We start from the raw sequence: 20,658 nt of genomic DNA on the forward strand, positions 1-20,658 counted from the left end.
CCAGCTGTGTGGGCTTCTCTCAGCTGCTCTCAGCTGCTCAGTGTGTGGGGTTCCACAGGTACAGTTAGGGGTCAGAAGGAGCAGCACCTTCTGTAGGGGACTGACTAGTGTCCACTCTGCTCCTAAAACAAGACATCCCCTGGAACCCAGGGGTGGGCTTTATTTGACAACGAGGTCTTAGCTTGCATGGTTAAGGTGTTTGGTTTCCCCCATCATTGAGGATGAACCCAAGGCTTTATATACGCCAGGCAAACAATCTATAGCTGAGCCACGCCCCCACCCCTTACTGGGGGACTCTAGGCATGTGCTCCACTGCCAAGCCAGGCCCCCAGGCCCTGACCGGGAAATGCTAGATTAGCAGTCTAGAGAGTAGGCACATCACCAGACCTCTTGTACCTTTTCCTTTTGGCAGATTCTCACTGTGTAAGTTAGACAGAACTTGATCTCATTCTAGTTCAGGGAAGCCTTGAAGTTTCTATCCTCCGTGCTCCGAGTAGATGAGATGACAATCCTGCACCACCATGCTGAGGTATCCTTTAAGATGAAGTCACTCTTCATTGTTAGGATGGGTCTCCATCAAAGAATGACTACCCTTGACAGCCAAGACAGGAAGATTCAAGACAGAAGCCGGGGGTGGGGGTGAGGGTGGAGGGATGGGGGTGAGGGTGAGAGGGATAGATGGCTCAGTGGGTAAGAGCACTGACTGCTCTCCCAGAGGTCCTGAGTTCAATTCCCAGCAACCACATGGTAGCTCACAATCATCTGTAATGGGATCCAATGCCCTCTTCTGGTGTGTCTGAAGACAGCTACAGTGTATTCATAGAAAACAAACAATCTCTGGGTTTTGGGTTGTTGGTTTTTAGGTTTTTTTTTTTTTTTTTTCGAGACAGGGTGTCTCTGTGTAGCCCTGGCTGTCCTGGAACTCACTCTGTAGACCAGGCTGGCCTCGAACTCAGAGATCTGCCTGCCTCTGCCTTCAAAGCGCTGGGATTAAAGGCGTGCGCTACCACTGCCAGCATAATCTCTGAGTTCGAGGCCAGCCTGGTCTACAGAGTGAGTTCTGGGACAGCCAGGGCTAAACAGAGAAACCCTGTCTTGGAAACAAAACAAACAAGACAAAACAAACAAAACAAAAACAAAACCTAAAAGTCAGAGATTGCTTGCCTCCGTCTCTGGGGTACTGAGATTAAAGGGGTGGGCCACTTCACATTCTAGAATTTTTTTTTTTTTTTTTTTTTTTTTTTGGTTTTTCGAGACAGGGTTTCTCTGTGTAGCCCTGGCTGTCCTGGCACTCACTTTGTAGACCAGGCTGGCCTCGAACTCAGAAATCCGCCTGCCTCTGCCTCCCGAGTGCTGGGATTAAAGGCGTGCGCCACCATGCCCGGCCACATTCTAGAATTTAAAATTGAAAACCAGGGTGTTGGTAGAACCACACTATGGTGTTAGTAAGGGTTATCCTGCCTCTTCCAGATTTGGGGACACCCGTGACTCCTGGCTTGTGGCCATCTAATTCCAGTATCTGCCTCTGTCTTCACAGGCTTCTGTCTTTTTGTTGTTGTTGTTGTTGTTTTTTTAAGGTTTATTTGTTTGTTTTCTATGAATACACTGTAACTGTCTTCAGACACACCAGAAGAGGGCATTGGATCCCATTACAGATGCTTGTGAGCCACCATGTGGTTGCTGGGAATTGAACTCAGGACCTCTGGAAGAGCAGTCGGTGCTCTTAATCACTGAACCATCTCCCCGGCCCAAGTGTTTGTTTTCTTAAGCCATATAGTACAGTGAAAAATAGTGTTTTGAGACAAGGTTTCCCTGTATAGTGCAGGCTAGCCTCCAGCTCCAACTGCAGCCTTTTCTGCTCCAGCCTTCCAAGTGCTGAGATTACAGGAGTAAAACAGACCTTGCTTGAATCTCTCTGCTACACCAGGCCTTTAACCTCTGAACTTTTGCTGTTATTTTTGAGATAGGATCTCTGGTAGCCCAGGCTAGCCTCTAACTCATTATGTAGCTAAAAATGAACTTCTGGTCCTCCTGCTTTGTAGCTCTTCAATGCTGGGCTGATAGGCATTTACCACTATACCTAGTTTACAGTGGGCTTGTGGGGGACCAAACCCAGAGCCACATGCACACTAAGCAAGCACGCTCCGAGTTGAGCTCCAGTCCAGCCTGTTTCTGGATCTTTCCAGAATCCTTTCACTTCATCTGGAGTTGCCTTTCTTGCCCCTTCCTTGTGGGCAAATTCCTACTGGAACAAATACAGACTTCAGGAGATCACCCCCACCCCCCGCCCCCCACACACACCATGAAGTCATTTGTCTAGCTGGTGAGGTGAACAGAATTTGTCTTCTCTGAGGTCTGGTGGCCACCTGTGCCACCCCCATTACTGTGCAGGGACAGGCAGGGCTGACATCTGGAGGGAGGGAAGGGAAGGGAAGGGAAGGGCCTGGTCGGCAAGTGGTACGGATGTGGATTTCACACCAATTTGCTTCGGCTGCTAGAAACAAAGTTTGAGTCACAAGGAACATATAAAGCTCTCTCTGCTCTGGGCTTTCATCTTCTACACGCAGGCTCTTGGGTGGGAGGAGCTCCCGCAGCTTGGGTGGTTCCCACAACCCCTGTGAACTTCCTTAACCCTCTCCCCCTGCCCTCAACACCCACTACCTCTGTATCCTAGCAAGATCTTCCCCATCAGCGTGCTCACAGAGGAAGGGAGGCCTCTGGGTATTCAAATAGTAACAGGAAACTCATAGGGTCCTTGCTCTGGGCCAGGCCTGTTCCAAAGCCTTAATGTCGATTAATAGGTTTCAGCTTCAAACTGCACTTGTTAAATAATCCCTGGACTTCCGATCCCCCACCTCCTACGTGCTGAGAACTGGGCCACCATGGCTCTATCTAGACTATATTTCAAGATTAGATGATAGTCGTCGAAGCCTCCCCCTCCTCCATCAGAATAATAAAATATCTAAACGCCAAACTTTCTGGATCTGAGACTACTGGGCACCTTTGTCAAATTTCTTGCCTTTTCCAGCCATACCTAGTCTATTGTCTTTTGGCTAATCATCAAGCAACACAAATCTTACTAGAACCCAGTGACTCCATGGGAGTCCTTTCACTTCCAAGTACACTGGCCACTCTCTCCCAGGTAATTTATTTAGAATTTAAGCTTGGTGTATCAAGGCCTTTTCGGTTGCTTTGGAAAGACTCTCCTAACACACCCGGATTGGCGGGGTGGTGATCTGTAGACACAATTCCACAAGACATGAGCCTTTATTGTGACAAATAACCTATAAGGCTCACAGGTCCAAGCAGTCACTTCCGGTCCCAACGTAGGCAACGTCACATGCGGAGTGGCGTCACGGGCGCTGAAGCTTCTGATTGGCTCTGGGGACTCACACCTTACATTAATCGCTCACTTTAGTTCCTGGGCCCCGGGCTCCGTGTGGGTGGCAGCAGGCCTCGGCAGGCACCACCGCGCTCCTTCTGTTGCAGCCGCCGCAGCGGCCGGGCCCATCGTGGCCTCCAGGGCAGCGCGAGGCCGTGGCGGTTCAGGATGAGGCGCGTAGGGTCATAGTTGTCGTCGTGGGTCTGCGCAGCACGGCCCAGCAGGAGGTAGTCAGCGCCAGGGCGCAGGCGCAGGCAGCCGCAGGTCAGGTCAGCACGGGGCACCCAGGCCTCCTGGCCGCCGCGGCGCACGGGCCACGCACGCTGTTTGAACACAGCCAGCACGTGCACGGCTAGCCGCCACCACTCAGGGCCCACCGCCTCAGACGGCTGCGACGACGACGACGAGGACGCTGAAACCTGTGCGGACTCTGCAACCTGGGCGTGCAGAACTGAGGGAAGACACCACCTCAGGCAAGTGGGAGGCTGGCCCCGAGGAGGGCAGGCCTGATGGAGATGGCACCGTCACGTGGCGGTGGGAAGGGTCAGGCAAGGGCCTAGATTGGTGGTTCTCAGCTTGCGGGTCGTGACCCCATTGTGGGACTACGGATCTTTTTCACAGTGGTCTCCTTGGACCATTGGGAAAAAGATATTTACGTTGCAATTCGTTTGCAATTCATAACAGTAGCAACATTACAGTTATAAAGTAGCAACGAGAATAATTTTATGGTTGAAGGGTCACCACAGCAGGAGGAACTACATTTGGAAGGTTGAGAACCACTGGTCTAAAGGGAGGCCAGGATTAAAGTTGGGAAGAAGTTATGTTGTGGTTTGGGATGGTGGACGCTGGTAGAATGTGAAGTGGGGGAGGGGCGAAATTCAAGATCGTGGTTGTAAGGGCCATGTGAGTTGCAGGACATGGGGGTGGAGAGTGGGAAATTGGGTGTGTGTGTGTGCGTGCCTAAAGATGGGATCAGAAGAGTATGTGAAGCAGGGTTTTTAGGGTTGCAGTAAATTAAGAAGGGTGAGGGAGGCAGAGGTCCAGAGGGATGCTCACCAGAGATCAGTCCGGGAGAGCATCCTAAGGCCATCAGATAATGCTGGCTGGGACTCCTGGAGTCATGTTCCTATTAACAGTAGCCTCAAGATTCCAGGGTCTCACTAAAATGTTGGTGCTGGTCTAGAACTTACTCTGTAGCCTAAGTCAACCCAGAAGTCACTGGTGTCCCTCTGCCTCAGCCCCCTGACAACTGGAGGTTCTGAGCCTGCACCAGCATGTTAAGCTAAGCCCAGAGCATTAGTGTTACACAGTGAGCCTGTTCCCAGGAGTGGGGGCCTCCAGAGAGGTGGGCCTTGTCAGAAAGGCTCTGGGGTAAACTGGCTGTCCAAAGAATGAATTGAGTGGGAAGGCATGAGACTTGACTGATGTCATGCTACTGTGAATCAGTGCTGTGGTGGTGAGGGCCAGGAAGACCTCGGGGCTAGTTGCTGGCTAGCAAGGCAGATCTGTGAGCAGGAGAAGCCCCACCTCAAAGACGGGTGACTCTGAAGTCAGTTGATCCTGAGGGCAAAGCAGCCTGTGCTCTGGGACAGAAAGCGGTGACCAGGAGTGGTTCGTCCTTTTCTGGCTAGGCCCAACCCCTGAGTATCTGAGAGCTGAGCTCATGGGCCTCAGGATTGGGCGCTGCTGTGCACGGGTGGGGAGGGGGGCGAAGGCTCAGATCTGAGACTGGAGGCATATGACAGGGCCGTCTCTTCATCTCCATCCCTCCATTCCTTCCAGCTCTCAGAGAGGTCAGGCTCAAGGACAGGATGCACAGCAAGTGTGAGAGTATGGGGGACCAGGAGATACAGGAAACAGGGATTCCTCCCACTGTCTCCCACCATTGTCTGCTGTTCTGTCTCAGATAACATTGTCTGGTGAAGACCAGTCCTTCAGGGTCTAACATCCTTTCCCATTTATAATAAGGAAGTGGAAGGATGGGGAGAAGGCAGGCCTGTTTTCCTCTCTCACTTACCATAATCCTGCTGACAGTATCTCTGAAGGCTCATGTGCACACTGCTGACGGAGACATTGCAATAGCCTTGACACTGTGGGTCTGGAGAGGGTCATCCTCTTTGCAGTGGGCTTCTGTGGCCTGGACCACAGCCTATCTCCCCTCCCCATTTCCACAAACAGCTGGACTGTCTGCACCCTCAAGAAGGGCTGGAGCCCAGTCATGGTGGCACACACCTTTGATCCCAGCACTTGGGAGGCAAAGGCAGGCCACTCTCTGAGTTCAAGGCCAACCTGGTCTACAGACCAAGTTCCACCAGGGCTACCCGGAAAAATCCTGTCTCAAAAAAACCCAAAACAAACAAACAAAATAATGAAACATAACAAAACAAACCAAAACCCAACAAAGATAGGCTGGGTGCCCTCTGGACCCGGCCATCCCATCCCAGACCCCCTTTGCTGCTGGGAATGTCTGTGCCAGCCTCTTACCTGATTGAGATGCAACAGGGGTAGTAGCAGGGGTAGTTGTTGCCTCTGGAATTCCTGTCAGACCAGAGGAGAAATGCAAGGTAAACTCTAGAAATCAGCAGGAGGAATCCAGTCATGTGACTCTCCAGAGTACAACCATCCTGTCCCCTCACCAGGACCCACCCCTTCCCGTGTCAGAACAGGGGTCCAAAACCTTGGCCTTCTTTCCAGGATTGAAGAGTCTGTAGTTTCCCACCCGGAGTCTCAGAAGATTCAGGGTTCATCAAGCCAAAGCCACACACTGCAGTTGTCCCCAGAGACCTGGATGCCATCTCCCCCTACCTGAGTTCAGGACTTACGGCTTCATGTGCCATAGGACTCACGTTGGCAGGGCATCCTGGGTGAGCGGCTCTGCTGGTAGCCAGGACCACAGCGATTGCATGTCAGGCCTGTGACCCCTAACTTGCAGGAACACTGGCCACTGGTCTGGTTGCACATCCCGCCCGTTGCTCCAATTGGGTGGCACTGGCAGGCTTCGTGACAAAACACAAGAGTTACTCGGGGCCAATAGGTTCCCCACAAAATCCACGTCCTGGTCCCCAAACCCGACAATCTAAACTCTAGCTGCCTCCTTCACAACCACCTCCGTACCTGCCATTACAGATCCTAGCTCTGTCCTTTCCCCTTCAGCTTGGCTTCAGGCCACACTCACCCCTGCATGCCTTGTGACTAGTGATGGGCTGGCTCGGGTCCCTCCAGAACCCTGGCTGGCAGTAGTGACAGTGCCGCCCAGCTGTGTGGTGGCGGCACCGCTCACACACACCCCCACTACGGCCACCTGACAACCTGAATAGCTCGGAGTTGAATCGGCAGCGGCGGGCATGCTGATTGCAGGAACAGGCTAGGAACAAGATGAGGTCAGAAACTGTCACCCGGGCACATGAGGGCCAGATCCGTCCCCCATCCTCAGCTTTCTTCCTACCCTCCCGTTCTCAGGAAAGAACGCAGCTCTATGGTTTTAGAGACTCATTCCCAGGATACCTTAATTCTCACGATAAATGGTGGTATCCCAAGGGTCACCAGTTAACCTGTGACCCTCCTGGGAGGTTATAGTGCTGAACGAATGGGCTGGGTTGGGTCAATCCCACTCTATCCTATAGCTGTGTACTTCTATAGACTGTGGGGTGGCGTTTGCTGTGTTTATGTCCAGGGAGATTGAGAAAAACACTTAGGCCAGAGCATGTGCTAGGCCTATAGTGCTCCGATGCACTAGGCACCATGGCCCAAGTGTGTGTCATCCAGGACATCCCCACCCCCATCCATAGTAGTTGGGGGAATGAGACAGAGAGGTGAAGTCACCTGCCCAAGGCAGTGCTCCCCCGAGAGAGCCAGAAGCAACATCTGAGCTGGGTCAGCAACCCCGTGAGCTTCCACAGGGCCCACAGGCTTGTTAAACATGTGCCTTTTTCTGAGAGCATCTTTCAGATTCCTGAAGGCAGTAACTGTCTAACCCCACTGCAGGGGTCTCTTTGACCACCACGGCCAGCTGGGTAACAACCCATGGGCAGTAAGAAGATAGTTCTTTTCAACATGACTCGGTAGCTGGTGTTGGTTCGCACTGAGAGTCTGACCCGAGTAGTTTATTTTAGGCATAGTTAATTAGGCACAGCACAATGTGGTGAAGTGTCCTGGTGACAGGGAACCCAGTCCTGTGTGCAAAGCAGCTTAAGACATGAAAACCCCTTTGTAAAGCACAAGTGAAATCTTTCGCAAAGATTTAACTAAGGAAACAACCCCGAGGTGAGGGTGCTGGGGAGGATCCGGGGTGATGCAAAGGCCACCAGGTATTAACCATGTCCATTCCCAACCTTCTGGGTGGGAAACAGGTGACACATCTCTTCTTGTGAAGAGACAACCCCTATTCCTGGCTCCCCCAGTGCTCGTCTGTGAGCACAAGGACCTCTGTGCCTCCCACCCCCCCTGCTTATCAGAAACACTAGGAAACCTGGTGTACCTGTCTGTCTGGTGGGAGAGAACCAGCTCAGGGGAGAGCTCCTCCCTCATGAAGCCCCGACCAACCTAGAACTTCTGATCTTGCTTCTGCCCCCTGAGTACTGATGGACAGGAAAGCCTGGAGAGTTCTTAAACCGCATAACCTGCTGGGCATGGTGGGCACACTTTTAATCCCAGCACTCAGGAGGCAAAGGCAGGTGGATCTCCATGAGTTCAAGGCCAGCCAGGTCTACATAGTTCCAGGCTGTGAAAACTGCATGGTGACATTGTGAAAAAGAAAAGAAAACCCTAAAACAAACAACAAAACCCCACCCACATAAATTGAGAGCTCATCCAGCATCCACAGGCCTGGTACTTCTACCAGGAATTCCAAAGAGAAGTTAAAGCCGAAGACCTGGTCAAGCTAAGAAAAGATGTGACTTAGAGGCTGAGAGCCTGGCCTGGAGCAGAGCAGAGGAGTCTTGTGGTAAGTGGTAGCTGTATGTCCTTGAGAAAATGAGTCCCTCCCCTGAGCCTCTGTTGCTCCCTGTCCAGGGAGGCTCTCTGCTGTCTCCCAGGGGATTGGGTGATTCTGAGTGGCAGGGTGACTCCAGTGCCTCTGTGCAGATGCAGACTTTAGCTCCTTTCTGACCCAGAGTATGGTAATGGCTTTGTCTCACTTCCCCTTCTGAAACAACCTGACAGGCAGCTCAGTCAAGCCACCCCTCTATAAAGCCACAGGAACGTGTCACTGCCTCTCATCCAGATCCCCAGGGCGGACTGTCCTCTTAACATGGGTCACACTCAGGGATACAGCCTCCCTAGCATCCAGCCCCTGCCCAAGCCCTGTATGAAGCCTACCCCAGCATCAGGGTACGTGGGTCTCCTCTGCTGGTCCCTGGGGTGGTGGAGGGCAGAAGGCTGGGACACTGGTTTCCCTGAAATCTGAGAAGTGTGTGTGTCTGTCTGCATCTGTCTGTCAGTGGATTAATTGCCCACGAGCCTGAAGGTATTTAGCTCTCCTTCCAAGGTCACAGACAGAGCTCCTATAACTTGGGATGGGGATGTGTCGAAGCTGAGAATTTTGAATCTTCAGATTCTCACGGGCTTGCCTCACCTGAGGAAGTAGTACCCTCAGCCCCATCCCTTGAAGTAATAATGTCTTCACCACATGAGGGAATTAATCCCCCAGAGTCGGATAAACCAACAGTGACTTTCGCAGAAGAAAATGCCAGACAAGACAATACTGATGTTTCTCAAGGCCCACCAATAGTTTCTTCTAGACCTATAGCCAGACTCAAGGAAAAACAGGCCCCTAGAGGGGAGGAAGAAAGTGTAGTCCATGATGCTACACTACTAAGGAGCTTAATGAGTTTGCTAATTTGTTCAGGCAGAAGTCTGGGGAATATGTGTGGGAAGGGATTTTAAGGGTGTGGGATAATGGTGGAAGGAACATAAAACTAGAGCAGGCTGAGTTTATTGACATGGGCCCTCTGAGTGGAGATTCTAGGTTTAATATGGAAGCTTGCACAGTTAAAAAAGGTGTCAGAAGTTTGTTTCATATCTGTTTGATCTGTATAAGCAGAAAAATTCTCAAATGAAAGAAAGGCTAAATTGGATCGTGGCAAAAGGCAATCTTGGCCAGTGAATCAATTTCCAGACTTGAGCCAGTTTGCAGACCCAGAACCCTTTGAATGAAGGGGTGGCCAGGTTCCCCTGAGGAAGGATCTCAATAAGACACCTAAAAGTTTTGCTGTTAGCCTTTCTCCAGTTCTTCTCCAGAGGGACCTACGGCCTTTTACAAGGGTAACTGTACACTGGGGAAAAGGAAATAATCAGACTTTCCGGGGGTCTGTTGGATACTGGTTCTGAGTTGACACTGATTCCAGGAGATCCCAAGAAACATTGTGATCCTCCAGTTAAAGTAGGGGCTTATGGAGGGCAGGTGATTAATGGAGTTTTGACTGATGTCTGACTCACAGTAGGCCCAGCAGGTCCCTGAACACATGCTGTGGTTATTTCCCCAGTTCCAGAATGTATAATTGGGATAGATATGCTCAGAAATTGGCAGAATTCTCTCACCCTTACTTTCTTATTCATCCCCAAGATCTAAATAACTTTAAAAGTCTACAGTCTTTGCAAATTCTTACATATTAAATTTTCAATCCTTTTAAAACATCCAATCTCTTTTAAAATTCAAAGTCCCTTTACAATTAAGTCTGTTAGCTGTGGGCTCTACTGAAATACTTTCTTTCTTCAAGAGGGAAAAATATCAGTCACAATCAACGGAGCTGACAGTGTGGCTGGAGGAAGAGAGGCCAGAGCGTGTTCTGGGGGTGGCAGCACCTAGGAAGACAAGTCCCTAAGAATCATCTCAGCTCTGCGTCCTGCCAGGCTCCTTTCTACCTGGGAAGGTCACTCATGGAGGCGCTCAGAGGAGGGGCCCTGTCCCCAGGGTTCTGGCTCCCTGGTTCTCTGCAGCCTTAAGGACAGTGTTCTTAAGCCACTTTATAGGATGAGAAAACAGGTACAGAGAGGTCAGGTCCCTTGCCTGAGACCACATAACTGAGCAGAGGAGCGGAAACTGAGCCAGGCTGTCTGCTAAAGCTGCTCCTAGTTGTGTTTAGGCTCACCTAGTATGGCAGCACCCACTGGGAGATAGGCAGATGGTCATAGCAGGTCACACAGTGTGGCTTTGTGTTAGTGAATAATGGCTACAGTCTCCTCAACAGGACAGTAGGCTGGCAGCTGGTGGGCCATCAGAATGTTCCACGATTAAATATCGCCTGTGCCGGCTCTCCCAGGAGTCAGGAAGTATGTCTGCCTGCACCCTTGCCCAAACCCAGTGCCACACCAGACCCTGGGATATGATCTTCCCAGGACTGCTTTAGTGCGCCTACTGGTTACATCTGGTGGGTGGAGTCCCTGACAGAGGGTTTCCTCTGTGTGTGTGTGTGTGTTTCTCTGTGTGTCTGTGTGTCTGACATGCTTGGCAAACAAGGAAAGAGAACCAGAGCACAGCACTGTGAGAGCAAGGGAGGAAAAGCATTTCTGAAGGGAAGAGAACACTCCGCATGCTTTGGGACAAGGGGTCAATGCATGTTGGCATGCTGTCCCAGGGGGCCAAGTAGTGTCAAGGATTGGGGGCAAGACCCATGACTTACGCAAGCACGGGTGAGGGTGCTGGGGTGTGGCAGGTCGCCAGGGCCAGTCTCGATGGGATGGGCGACAGCTCTCACACCCTGGGCCAGTGGTATGGTGGCGGCAGCGGCAGCGTGGGGGCTGGGCCCGAGTGGCACAGCGGGCAGCGTGGCCGTGGCACTGGCAGCGGCCTCTTACTCCAGTGGTCACCAGCCCTGCTTTGCCCCCGAACTCCACACGGAGGTAGCTGGCCACTATCCTGGTCTTGGGGCCTGGGGGGGAGTGAAAGGTTACCTTCTTGGGGCCCCCCAGAGCCCCAGGCCAGGCAGGCCTACGCCATAGTGGCCTCCAGGGCCCCCCAGTGGCCCAGGCAGCAGAAAGAACCAGGGCTGGAGGTCCTGCCGTGCAGAAACGCAGGGTGACAGATGTCAAGAGGAAGGAGCCGTCCAGATCCAGGGTCAGACTACCGTTGCAGGCAGGGCCAGGGCTGGCTGCAGGAAGAGCACAGGTCTGAGAGCAGGGGGCTGCTGCCTTGCCAACCAACTGGGTCACTGGTGGGAGGCAAAAGCGAGGGCGCCCTCCTGGATCATAGCATGGGTCTGAGGTGGCCTGGCTAAGGAGGAGCAAGAGGCTGAGGGTAATGGGCGTGGTCACAGTAGAGCCGGCACCTGTAGACAGAGGTGGCAGATGGGGTCAGTCGGTGTCCACCTTGCTGAGGATTCCTGCAGACCCTGCATTCCTCCCGGTCCTGCCTGAGCCCCCTCCCCAGCTGCCTTGAAGCGAGGAAAATAGTTCCATCTGGGGAGAATTACTGTTTACATAACCCACAGGGAAAGAACGCAAGCAAAATCGAGAATTTTGCCTGAACTAATCCAGAGCTTAACACCCCAAAGTTATCCATCAGTGTCGAGGGGTAGAGGCCCTGGGGAGAGGGTGAGGGGAGATGAGGAGCCAGCAGAACCGACAGATGTGAAAACCTAGGAGAGCGAGTCAAGGAAGAGATGGAGGAGCCTGGCCGAGGGAGGAAGCCCACAAAGAAGAGGAGCAGAGTCCAACACAGACCCGGGGAAAGCCGGAGGCTAGACAGGGCAGGGCAGAGCACCGGGTGTCCGGCTGGGTAGTTGGATGGCATGAAGCTAGGAGGCTCTGGGGCTGGGAGGGAAGAGCAGGTAGGCTCAGAGACAGGCATGAAAGCCCAGGGGAGGCTCAAGAGGGAGAGGAGAGCTACTACAGCCTGGCAGAAAATCAGAAGAAGAGGCCTTGGCCCACGTGGGTCAGAGTGGAAGCCTTTCCCACATGGGGTTCTAACCTTGTTCTCCACACCCAGGGCACGGAAGGGGGATTATTGCCAAAAAAAAAACCAAAAAAAAAAACCCCTGGCCTCTCTGCCACCTACTGCAGCCCTCCACCTTAACCCTTTCCCCTCAGGCATGTAGCCAGAGAAGAGTGCTGCGGGAAGGTGGTGGTGAGGGAGCTGGAGAGCAGACCCCTCAGGCACTGGGAAGAAGGCAGAGCCTGGCCTTCCTTTAGGGCCCAGGGTGTTGGGACCCTGCACTTACATTTCTGGGACTTGCTGGGAGGTGGCCCCACCTGCTACCCCAAATCTCAGACCTGGATCCAAATCCCTACACACTCCACAGCACTCAGGCCCCCGGGAGCAGATGGGGGAGCCGATGCTGGGGTGTAGATGATATGGGAGGAAAAAAAAAGCAGGAGGTGGCATAAGGTGTGTGCCCGATGCCAAGGCACTTAGAAACCAGAAATCCAGAGCCCAGGGAGTGTTAGGAGCCAGAGGACTAAGGCTTTAAGCACCCCCCGTCCCCCTCCCCCCCCCCCCCCCCCCGCATAGGACTGGGGATCTTAGGACTTTCCTGAGCCCCCTGCATGTACCCTTACCTCCGGACATCAGAGCCCTGTGCTCCACTGACATTTCCCAGGCAGGGTGCCTCCCTTGCCCAGTCCATAGGCCTGGTCCCTGCCCCCAGGAGTCTGAGCCATTATCCACCCATAGCCTCCCCCACCCCAGCCTCTCATGTAAACACGTTTCTTGCTAGGTAATTTCAAGGTCCCACCTTCTGGCTCTCAACACTGTGAAGTACCAGGCTGTGAGTTCTCTGTGTTCTTGGGGTTAGGCAGAAACTAGCCCTTGCCCGTCTGGGCCTACAGCATTCCTACCTCTCAGTGGCAGGCCCATCCAAACTCCCTGGGCCAGTGGGATCCATAAGGGACTCTGCCTGCCTGCCCCTCTTCAGCATGCACCTCCTACCTGGCTATTAGGGCCCAGCCATTGGTCAAACCTGCCTGGAGAAGAAAAGAGTGTCCTGTAGTCTGTCATCCCACACTCTTCTGTAGGAGCAGCACTTGGTGGGCTCTCGGGAGGAGGGAGAGTGGCTGTTCTCAGCCCAGGCTAGTGGGGGTTCTGGGCGGGAGCTGAAAGCAGAGCCCGCAGAATCCAACACTACCGCCCACCCAAACCCTAGCCAACAGCAGCCACGCTTTCCCACAGGGACCCTTGCCAGCCATGCCACCCGAGACTGCGTGGGACAGGAGCACTGTCGCCCCCAGCAGGCTTGCAACTTGGTGGCCCCGAACAAGCCGGCCTAGAAGGATTCAAGCAGGTAGGGGTACGACTACAGCTGGGGGTTCTAGGATTGGGGTCCTGGCCTGTTCCCACTTGCCTCAGCACCTCTGGAGTTTAGCTTGCCAGCCCCTGCTTTTGGCTGACCCCAAGCCAGCCAGCCCCTCCCCATCCTGCAGCCTCCTGCCCCAAGTGCATTAACTCGGTGTTAAGGACAGTTGCTTTCAAGCTCTAAAATTCCCAGCCTCAGACCTGCTGTAGGGGAAACCAGAGGCCAGTGCTGCCTGCAAGGAGCGCAGCGGAGAAGACTTTCAGCCTGGCTGAACTTGGGGAGGAAAAAGAAGGTAGCAAAAGCCAAAGGCAGCTCCCCCCCCCCCCCCCGCCAGCCACTGGTAGATAAAGGCCCCAGGGCTTTTAGCCTGAAACACTTCCACAACTTGTGTCTGAACATCTGAGTGTTGTGGCTTCCCTCTGAGCAAGACGAGAATATGTGTGGTTTGTTCCTGAGCACCCACCCCATTCATAGCTACTGTCTTGCCAGTGTGCAGAACTGGCCCAGGACAAGACTCAGGGACCTGGTGCCCTGGGAGTAAGAAATCCCTCTGTACTGCCAGGTGACCCTTGAGGCTGGGATCTTAGAGGAGCAGGGACAAGGACAAATGAGAGCTACAAGACCCACAGATGCAGGAGGACTAAGCTTTAAGAGAAGGCTCAGGCCAACGGATCCCACATCTGAGACCCATGTCCCCAGCAAGGGCTGTGTGAGCCATAGGGTGACACATGGGACTTGTGGGTCCAGCAAGTCCTCCCCAGTTTGCCCCAGCTTTGGCACTGTCAGGCCACTTTCTAGTCAGAAAGACAGGAAGACAGGAATTCTGTAGACAATTGCGAATGGCTCTCTGTGGAGCAGGACAGATGGCTGTCAGACATCCAGAGAAGGTCTGGGTGCTGCAGGATCCTGCCTGCCTAGTGTGGTAAGTCCCTACGCTGTCTCTGAGGAAGCTCTCCTCCTCACTTTGCTCTGGGTGCCTGAGCTGGCTGGGGGACCCCCAGAAGGCATCTGCTGTGGGGAAGCCAAGCCCTCCAGGAAGTGGCTGGTCCTCAATTCAGGGATGCTATGGAGCTCCCCAAGTATCGAGACCCTAACCCTCACAGGGTCTGGCCTCGGGAGAGCTCAAGCCTGTTTGCTCTCCACAACTCGGGTAGAGGGTCTCTGTCTGCAGCCTCAGGCAAAGGAGGTGGGTAGCACAGCCTCTCCACTGAGTCTTCCAGGCCTTGCTGTGGAACAGCCTCCAGAGGGCACTCTCGGCATAGCTGGATGAAGGCTGGGCCTCACCTCAAGATGGCAGCAACAGGGCACTTCCCAAAGCTGCTGCCTTTACCAGGAAGTGTTCCAAGGTCCACTCCCTCTCCCAAAGCCATCTTGAGCCCTTTCTTGTCTCTGCCCAGGTTCTCTGGCCCAGCTCTGCTCCCTGGTGCTCTGGCTGGGCTGGGCGATACGCTTCGAGTTGAGTAGAGAGTCAGGAGAAAGAAAATGGGATGAGAAAAAAAGGAGCTGGGGTGGGGGAGGATGGATTTGCTTTGTGGCAAGTGAAGCAGTGCAGTGCTGGCAGGCATTGTATTTCTGTGTGCTGTGCTGTGTCCTGTGGTGAGAACTGCCTGACCTTTGAAACTCCAAGAATGTTCCGACTTCCAGAAATGGTTAATAATAAAGCCCTGGGATACAGGAGCTGAGGGGGCCTGCCTAATACTGAGGCTTGGACAGAGAATAAGCAGGTATCAGTATGGCGGAGCAGATATCAGTGTGGTGCAGCAGATATCAGTATGGTGCAGCAGATATCAGTACGGTGGAGCAGATATCAGTATGGTTCAGCAGACACCTGAAGACTTTGTGGGGCCCTGAGAGAGCTGGAGTCTGGATACATAAAGAGAGGAAGCGGTTGTTTGCCTTGTCCTTAGGGTGGTGCGCTAGTCTTTTTTTCTGCTGCTGTGATAAACATCAGGACCAAAAACAACCTGGGGAGGAAAGGATTTGTTTCAGCCTGAAGTTTACAGTCCTTCATAAATGGAAGTCAGGACAGGAGTTCACGGCAGGAATTTGGAGGCAGGGACTGAAGCGAAGACCATGGAGCCAGTGCTGTTTAGTGGCTTGCTGTCTGTAGTTTGCTCTTCTATAACCTAGGGCCACCTGCCCAGAGGTGGCACTGCCCATGGTAAGGTTGGACCTCCCATAATAATTAATCAGGAAAATGCCCCCATAAACTCCCCTACAGGCTATCTGATGGAGGTGTTTTCTGTCAGAAAGATCCCAGGTAACTTATGTCATGTTGATGAGAAAAACTAACCGCATAGATGAGTTGTGCATATCAGAGTCCACACAAGCCCAGCAGTGCCAAGGCAGAACCTGCAGGTTAAAACCGTGGTCTCCTCAGTGAGGGCCCACTGCATGGTGCCCACCACAGCCAGTCAGTAGCAAAGGAAAGCAGATGGAGAAATGGGACTCTTAACACCTGCTGCTGCTTCCTGAAACCAGCCACATTTGACCCAGCAGTGCCACCCCAGACAGGTGCTCAAGGGAACCAAAAAGCATCCACATCGTGAGCTATGACAGCAGCATCCATCACAGCATCCATCACAGGCAGGAAGTGAAAGCATCCATCACAGCATCCATCACAGGCAGGAAGTGAAAGCAACACGTACAAGCTAGCATAGAGACGGGCCAAAGACAAGCGTGAGTTGCCAGGCCGGATGCTGTACCCTTCCACATACTAACCATGTGACTCGGCAAGTCACAGGGACGAGACCAGTTTAGCCAAGTAAGGTAGCAGGGGGGACACAGCCAGGGCTGTGGACAAACAATCTTTGGGATGAAGCAGATTAGTCAGCTCTGAGCACACCAGAGGCCACACTGGTGGGACTAGGAGAACACTGGCATGGGTGGATTCTTAGATATGCAAATTCTATCCCAGTGAAGTGATTACCAGGAAACAGGCTGAACACAGACCTACACATAAAGGCCAAACTGATAAGGCCTACCTCTTATTATAGAGTGTTTCAGAAACAAAAAGTTGGCACTGCCCACCCCCCCCGAGTCCTGGCCCAGAAGCAGGTGCTTGTCTCACTTGCTATATTTGACTGCTCTTGGCAGGCACAGGTCTACCCAGAGCTGCAGAGTCAGGAGCTCTGGGCAGCCTGAATCTGTTATAACACAGACAATGAGAGAATGCAATGCTCATGGGTACTATGGCCAGTCTCATCTTACAAAAGAAGAAACTGAAGCACAGAGATTGAGCTGAACAATGAACATGAGCCCATAGGAAGCAAAATCAATGGCAAGACTGGTCTGTGTAACCACAGCCTGTTCCGGCCTCTGTAGTGCACAAGTGGAGAATTCTCTTTTGTTCTCCCACGTTCACTAGCACCTGGGGTGTAGCAGAAGCAATCATTCCTTGTGGGCTGGGCATGATGGGAGGATATTAGAAGTGCAGCCACTGGTGTGGGTATACTGCAGGCGCACAGTGGCCATCTGAAGCCACAGATAGTGCACAGCCTCTACACTTTTCTGTTTCCATAAATCCCTGTAGAGCTCATAAATCCAGCACAGTAAGAAACAGCTCGAGTCGCCGGGCAGTGGTGGCGCATGCCTTTAATCCCAGAACTTGGGAGGCAGAGACAGGAGAATTTCTGAGTTTGAGGCCAGCCTGGTCTACAGAGTGAATTCCAGGACAGCCAGGGCTACACACAGAAACCCTGTCTCGAAAAACCAAAAAAAAAAAAAAAAAAAAGAAACAGCTCAAGCAAAGTAACTGTGCCACTGCTGAGACAAGAGGTCTGAGGATGGGTGTGAGCGCCCTGCACCCAGCGTGTCCTGCTAGTTTCTCTGGTTTTCTTTGTGTTTTCTCGAGACAGGGTTTCTCTGGCCATCCTAGAACTCTCATTGACTGGCCTCAAACTCACAGAGATCCACCTATTTCTGCCTCCCAAGTGCTGATATTAAAGGTGCAGGCCACCACTGCCCGGCCCCTGTTAGTTTCTCTATTTAAAGGAGCCTCTTACAAAGCCTTCCCGATGTGGGAAATCTCTGTGATTATTAGTCTTGCCCTTTGGAGCCATTACAAAGTAAGGTAAGGGTTACTGGAGCATAGCGCTGCAAACCTCCTCAGAGGGAAAGTCAGCTTTCAGGAACTGATTGTCCCCTGCTGCTTTGTGACATCCAGGCATTGAGCTCAGGACATGAGGCCTGCCTGGAAATGCCTCTGCTGGCTGAGTCATCTTGCTAGCCTGAGCACAATGGGCCGGATAACAGCCCAGTGACCGAAGCATGCAGAGCACACAGTCTGACACACTGGATCAAGGGTGACTGACGTTAAAGAGTTCATCACCCTCGGTACAAAACTTAGAACTTATACATTATTTACTTCTGGAAATTTCCACTTAATATTTTCAAGCCCAACTTGCCCCAAAGTAACCGGAGTCTAGAAGGTCAAACTGTGACTAGGGAGGGGCTGCTGTAGTAGACCAGGTTTTCATGTCCTCCCAGTAATAACTGTTAGGATCATGGGAATGGCTGCAATCAGGTCAGAGGTGGCTAACTGGTCATTTTTGGTGATTGTAACTAGTCATGCTCATTGAACAGGTGACAGAAAGATTCAGAGGTACAGTAAGACCCATCATGTTGCCAGTAAAGGGTGGGGGCTGGCCTCAGAGCCAGACAGAAACACTTCTTGAGTGGCTGTGTTCTCAGACCTCCACCATGTGCTCAGTGGACTATTACATGGGCTGGGTAGGAGACTCGCAACCCTGCCATGCCTCCTGACTCCTGTCTTCTCTCACAGTGCTCCAGCGACTCAGGGCCATCTGCCCACCCCTCTCCACCTTCTACCTCTTCTTCGTGATCTTCGTGGTGTCTACTATCTTCCACTGCCACCGGCGCCTAGGTCTGGTGCCTGCCCCCTGGGCCTCGACATCCCTTGTGGTCTTCCCTCCAAGACACATGCCCCGGGAGGGCATGTTCACCATCAGAGTCAAAGGCCGCCTGGGGAACCAGATGGGTGAATATGCCACGCTGTTTGCACTGGCCCGGATGAACGGACGGCTTGCCTTCATCCCTGCGTCCATGCACAGCACACTAGCGCCCATCTTCAGGATCAGCCTCCCGGTGTTGCACAGCGACACAGCCAAAAGGATCCCGTGGCAGAATTACCACCTCAACGACTGGATGGAGGAGCGTTACCGCCACATCCCGGGGCACTATGTGCGCTTCACGGGATATCCGTGCTCTTGGACTTTCTACCACCACCTGCGCCCAGAGATCCTGAAGGAGTTCACCCTGCACGACCACGTGCGTGAGGAGGCCCAGGCCTTCCTGCGTGGCCTGCGGGTGAATGGGAGCCAGCCGAGTACCTTTGTGGGTGTCCATGTGCGCCGAGGGGACTATGTGCGTGTCATGCCCAAGGTGTGGAAGGGCGTGGTGGCTGACCGGGGTTACCTGAAAAAGGCCCTAGACAGGTTCCGGGCACGGTATTCATCTCCAGTCTTCGTGGTCACCAGTGATGACATGGCCTGGTGCCGGAAGAGCATCACTGCCTCCCGAGGGGACGTGGCCTTTGCAGGCAATGGCCTTCAGGGATCGCCTGCCAAGGACATTGCATTGCTCATGCAGTGCAACCACACCGTCATCACGCTGGGGACCTTTGGGATCTGGGCTGCCTACCTCACGGGTGGGGACACTGTTTACCTGGCTAACTTTACCCAGCCCAACTCCCCCTTCCACACGGTTTTCAAGCCAGAAGCAGCTTACCTGCCCGAGTGGGTGGGCATCGCTGCTGACCTGGGACAGCCAAACACAGTAGGCTCTGGCCATGCCTCAACCAGAGCCCCCAAGAGGCACTGGGGGACCTTGCTGTAGTGCACATGCTCAGTGGGTTTCCAGTCCTGTCTTCCATGCTTTGCAGCTGAGTGACCACAGGTCAGTGATGTCACCTCACTGCCTTCCTGGTGCTCTGAGCACAGTCTGGGCTTAGCTGAGCAGCAGCACACGCGGGTGCTTTGAGCTCCTCATTGCCCACTGCTAGCCACTGTAGGCCTACCATTCGCTGCATCTGGAGTGCTGTCTCATGGAGGCCAGTGTGTAGCTAGGGTTTCTACGGCTCTGATAAAACACCATGACAGTAAACAAGTTGGGGAGCAAAGAGCCTACTTCAGCTTACAGCTTACACTTTCACATCACAGCCCTTCACTGAGGAAAATCACAGCAGGAACCTGGAGGCAGGAGCTGATACAGGGGCTGTGGAGGGGTTCTGCTCACTGGCTTGCTGTCTGTGCCTTGCTCGACCTGCTGCCTCATACCACCCAAAGGGTGTAGAAGGCCGTTTCTAGCACACTCACTCGCCTAGAGCACAAAACCTCTGAGCTACCTCAGCCCTGGCTGGGGACCTGGTTATTGTCCCCTGCTCTGGTCTCATCAGGCATGGTGGGACACAGAGGCTCTTTAGCAGGAGGCAAGCAGATGGCAGTGGGAGGTGTGAGATGAAGGGCGCCCTGCCCTGCCCAGCTTCGTGTTTGCTTGGCCTTGCTTGAACAAAGATACAAACGGCTTTTACTTTGTAAAGCCCTAGGAAGGGCTAGTAATCTGCCAATGGTAATAAATTCCACATTCATCCAGCAAATATTTGCCCAGCTCTTGAGTGGGTTGAAGACGCCCTAGTCTCTTAGCAGGGGAGTTGAAGGGGAAGCCAAGTAAGCAGGCAGACACAGCCTTGTCCATAGTGTCCCCTCTCAGACTCCTTCGATGATGTGGAAATAGGGTCACTGTGGCTGTAGCTGGCTAGGATGAGGTGGTCCATGACACATTAGAACTGGTGACTACAGACACACACACTAAAGGGGACATAATGGCAGAGTGGAGACCAACTGCTAAGATAGGCAGTGTTCTGTAGTCCTGAGTACCCTATTGGCCTTACCCCATCCCATCCCACAGGCACTAAGGGGAAATATGGTGGAACACACACCACATGAAAGACACACACAAGGAGCAAGCACCTCTTGTGCTCTGGCTGACAGGCCAGGTACGGCTTAGCTCTCAGAGGCCTTGGCTTCCATT

General features: G+C 53.0%; 2 protein-coding genes across 2 annotated transcripts; one reads left to right on the forward strand and one right to left on the reverse strand.

The window, feature by feature from the left end:
* Nucleotides 1-3,225: 3,225 nt before the first annotated feature.
* On the reverse strand, nt 3,226-12,884 carry Ntn5 (netrin 5). The gene is made up of 8 exons (XM_085842450.1): nt 12,875-12,884; nt 12,041-12,130; nt 11,002-11,646; nt 6,558-6,746; nt 6,229-6,378; nt 5,867-5,920; nt 5,400-5,480; nt 3,226-3,833 (listed from the first exon to the last, which is right to left on the reverse strand). The coding sequence occupies exons 1-8, from the start codon at nt 12,882-12,884 to the stop codon at nt 3,415-3,417; spliced, it is 1,638 nt and encodes a 545-aa protein (XP_085698576.1). The 3' UTR covers nt 3,226-3,414.
* On the forward strand, nt 3,792-20,214 carry LOC110298382 (galactoside 2-alpha-L-fucosyltransferase Sec1). The gene is made up of 3 exons (XM_021167595.3): nt 3,792-3,855; nt 13,485-13,596; nt 18,392-20,214. Exons 2-3 carry the CDS (start codon nt 13,500-13,502, stop codon nt 19,462-19,464), a joined length of 1,170 nt encoding a protein of 389 aa, XP_021023254.1. The 5' UTR covers nt 3,792-3,855; nt 13,485-13,499; the 3' UTR covers nt 19,465-20,214.
* Nucleotides 20,215-20,658: the final 444 nt, after the last annotated feature.

Source organism: Mus caroli, unplaced genomic scaffold, assembly GCF_978045245.1.
Source record: "Mus caroli unplaced genomic scaffold, Mus_caroli_1 scaffold_8, whole genome shotgun sequence".
Classification (NCBI taxonomy): Eukaryota; Metazoa; Chordata; class Mammalia; order Rodentia; family Muridae; genus Mus; species Mus caroli.

Excerpts from the sequence above, each read along its gene's own strand:
- LOC110298382 (XM_021167595.3), top strand. The coding sequence starts at position 13,500 with ATGCCACCCGAGACTGCGTGGGACAGGAGCACTGTCGCCCCCAGCAGG. Across the intron at positions 13,597-18,391 it reads GCCTAGAAGGATTCAAGCAG|TGCTCCAGCGACTCAGGGCC; the intron begins GTAGGGGTACGA and ends CTTCTCTCACAG.
- Ntn5 (XM_085842450.1), bottom strand. Across the intron at positions 11,647-12,040 it reads TAGCCTCCGGCTTTCCCCGG|GTGCCGGCTCTACTGTGACC; the intron begins GTCTGTGTTGGA and ends CTCTGTCTACAG. Across the intron at positions 3,834-5,399 it reads ATACTGTCAGCAGGATTATG|TTCTGCACGCCCAGGTTGCA; the intron begins GTAAGTGAGAGA and ends GTCTTCCCTCAG.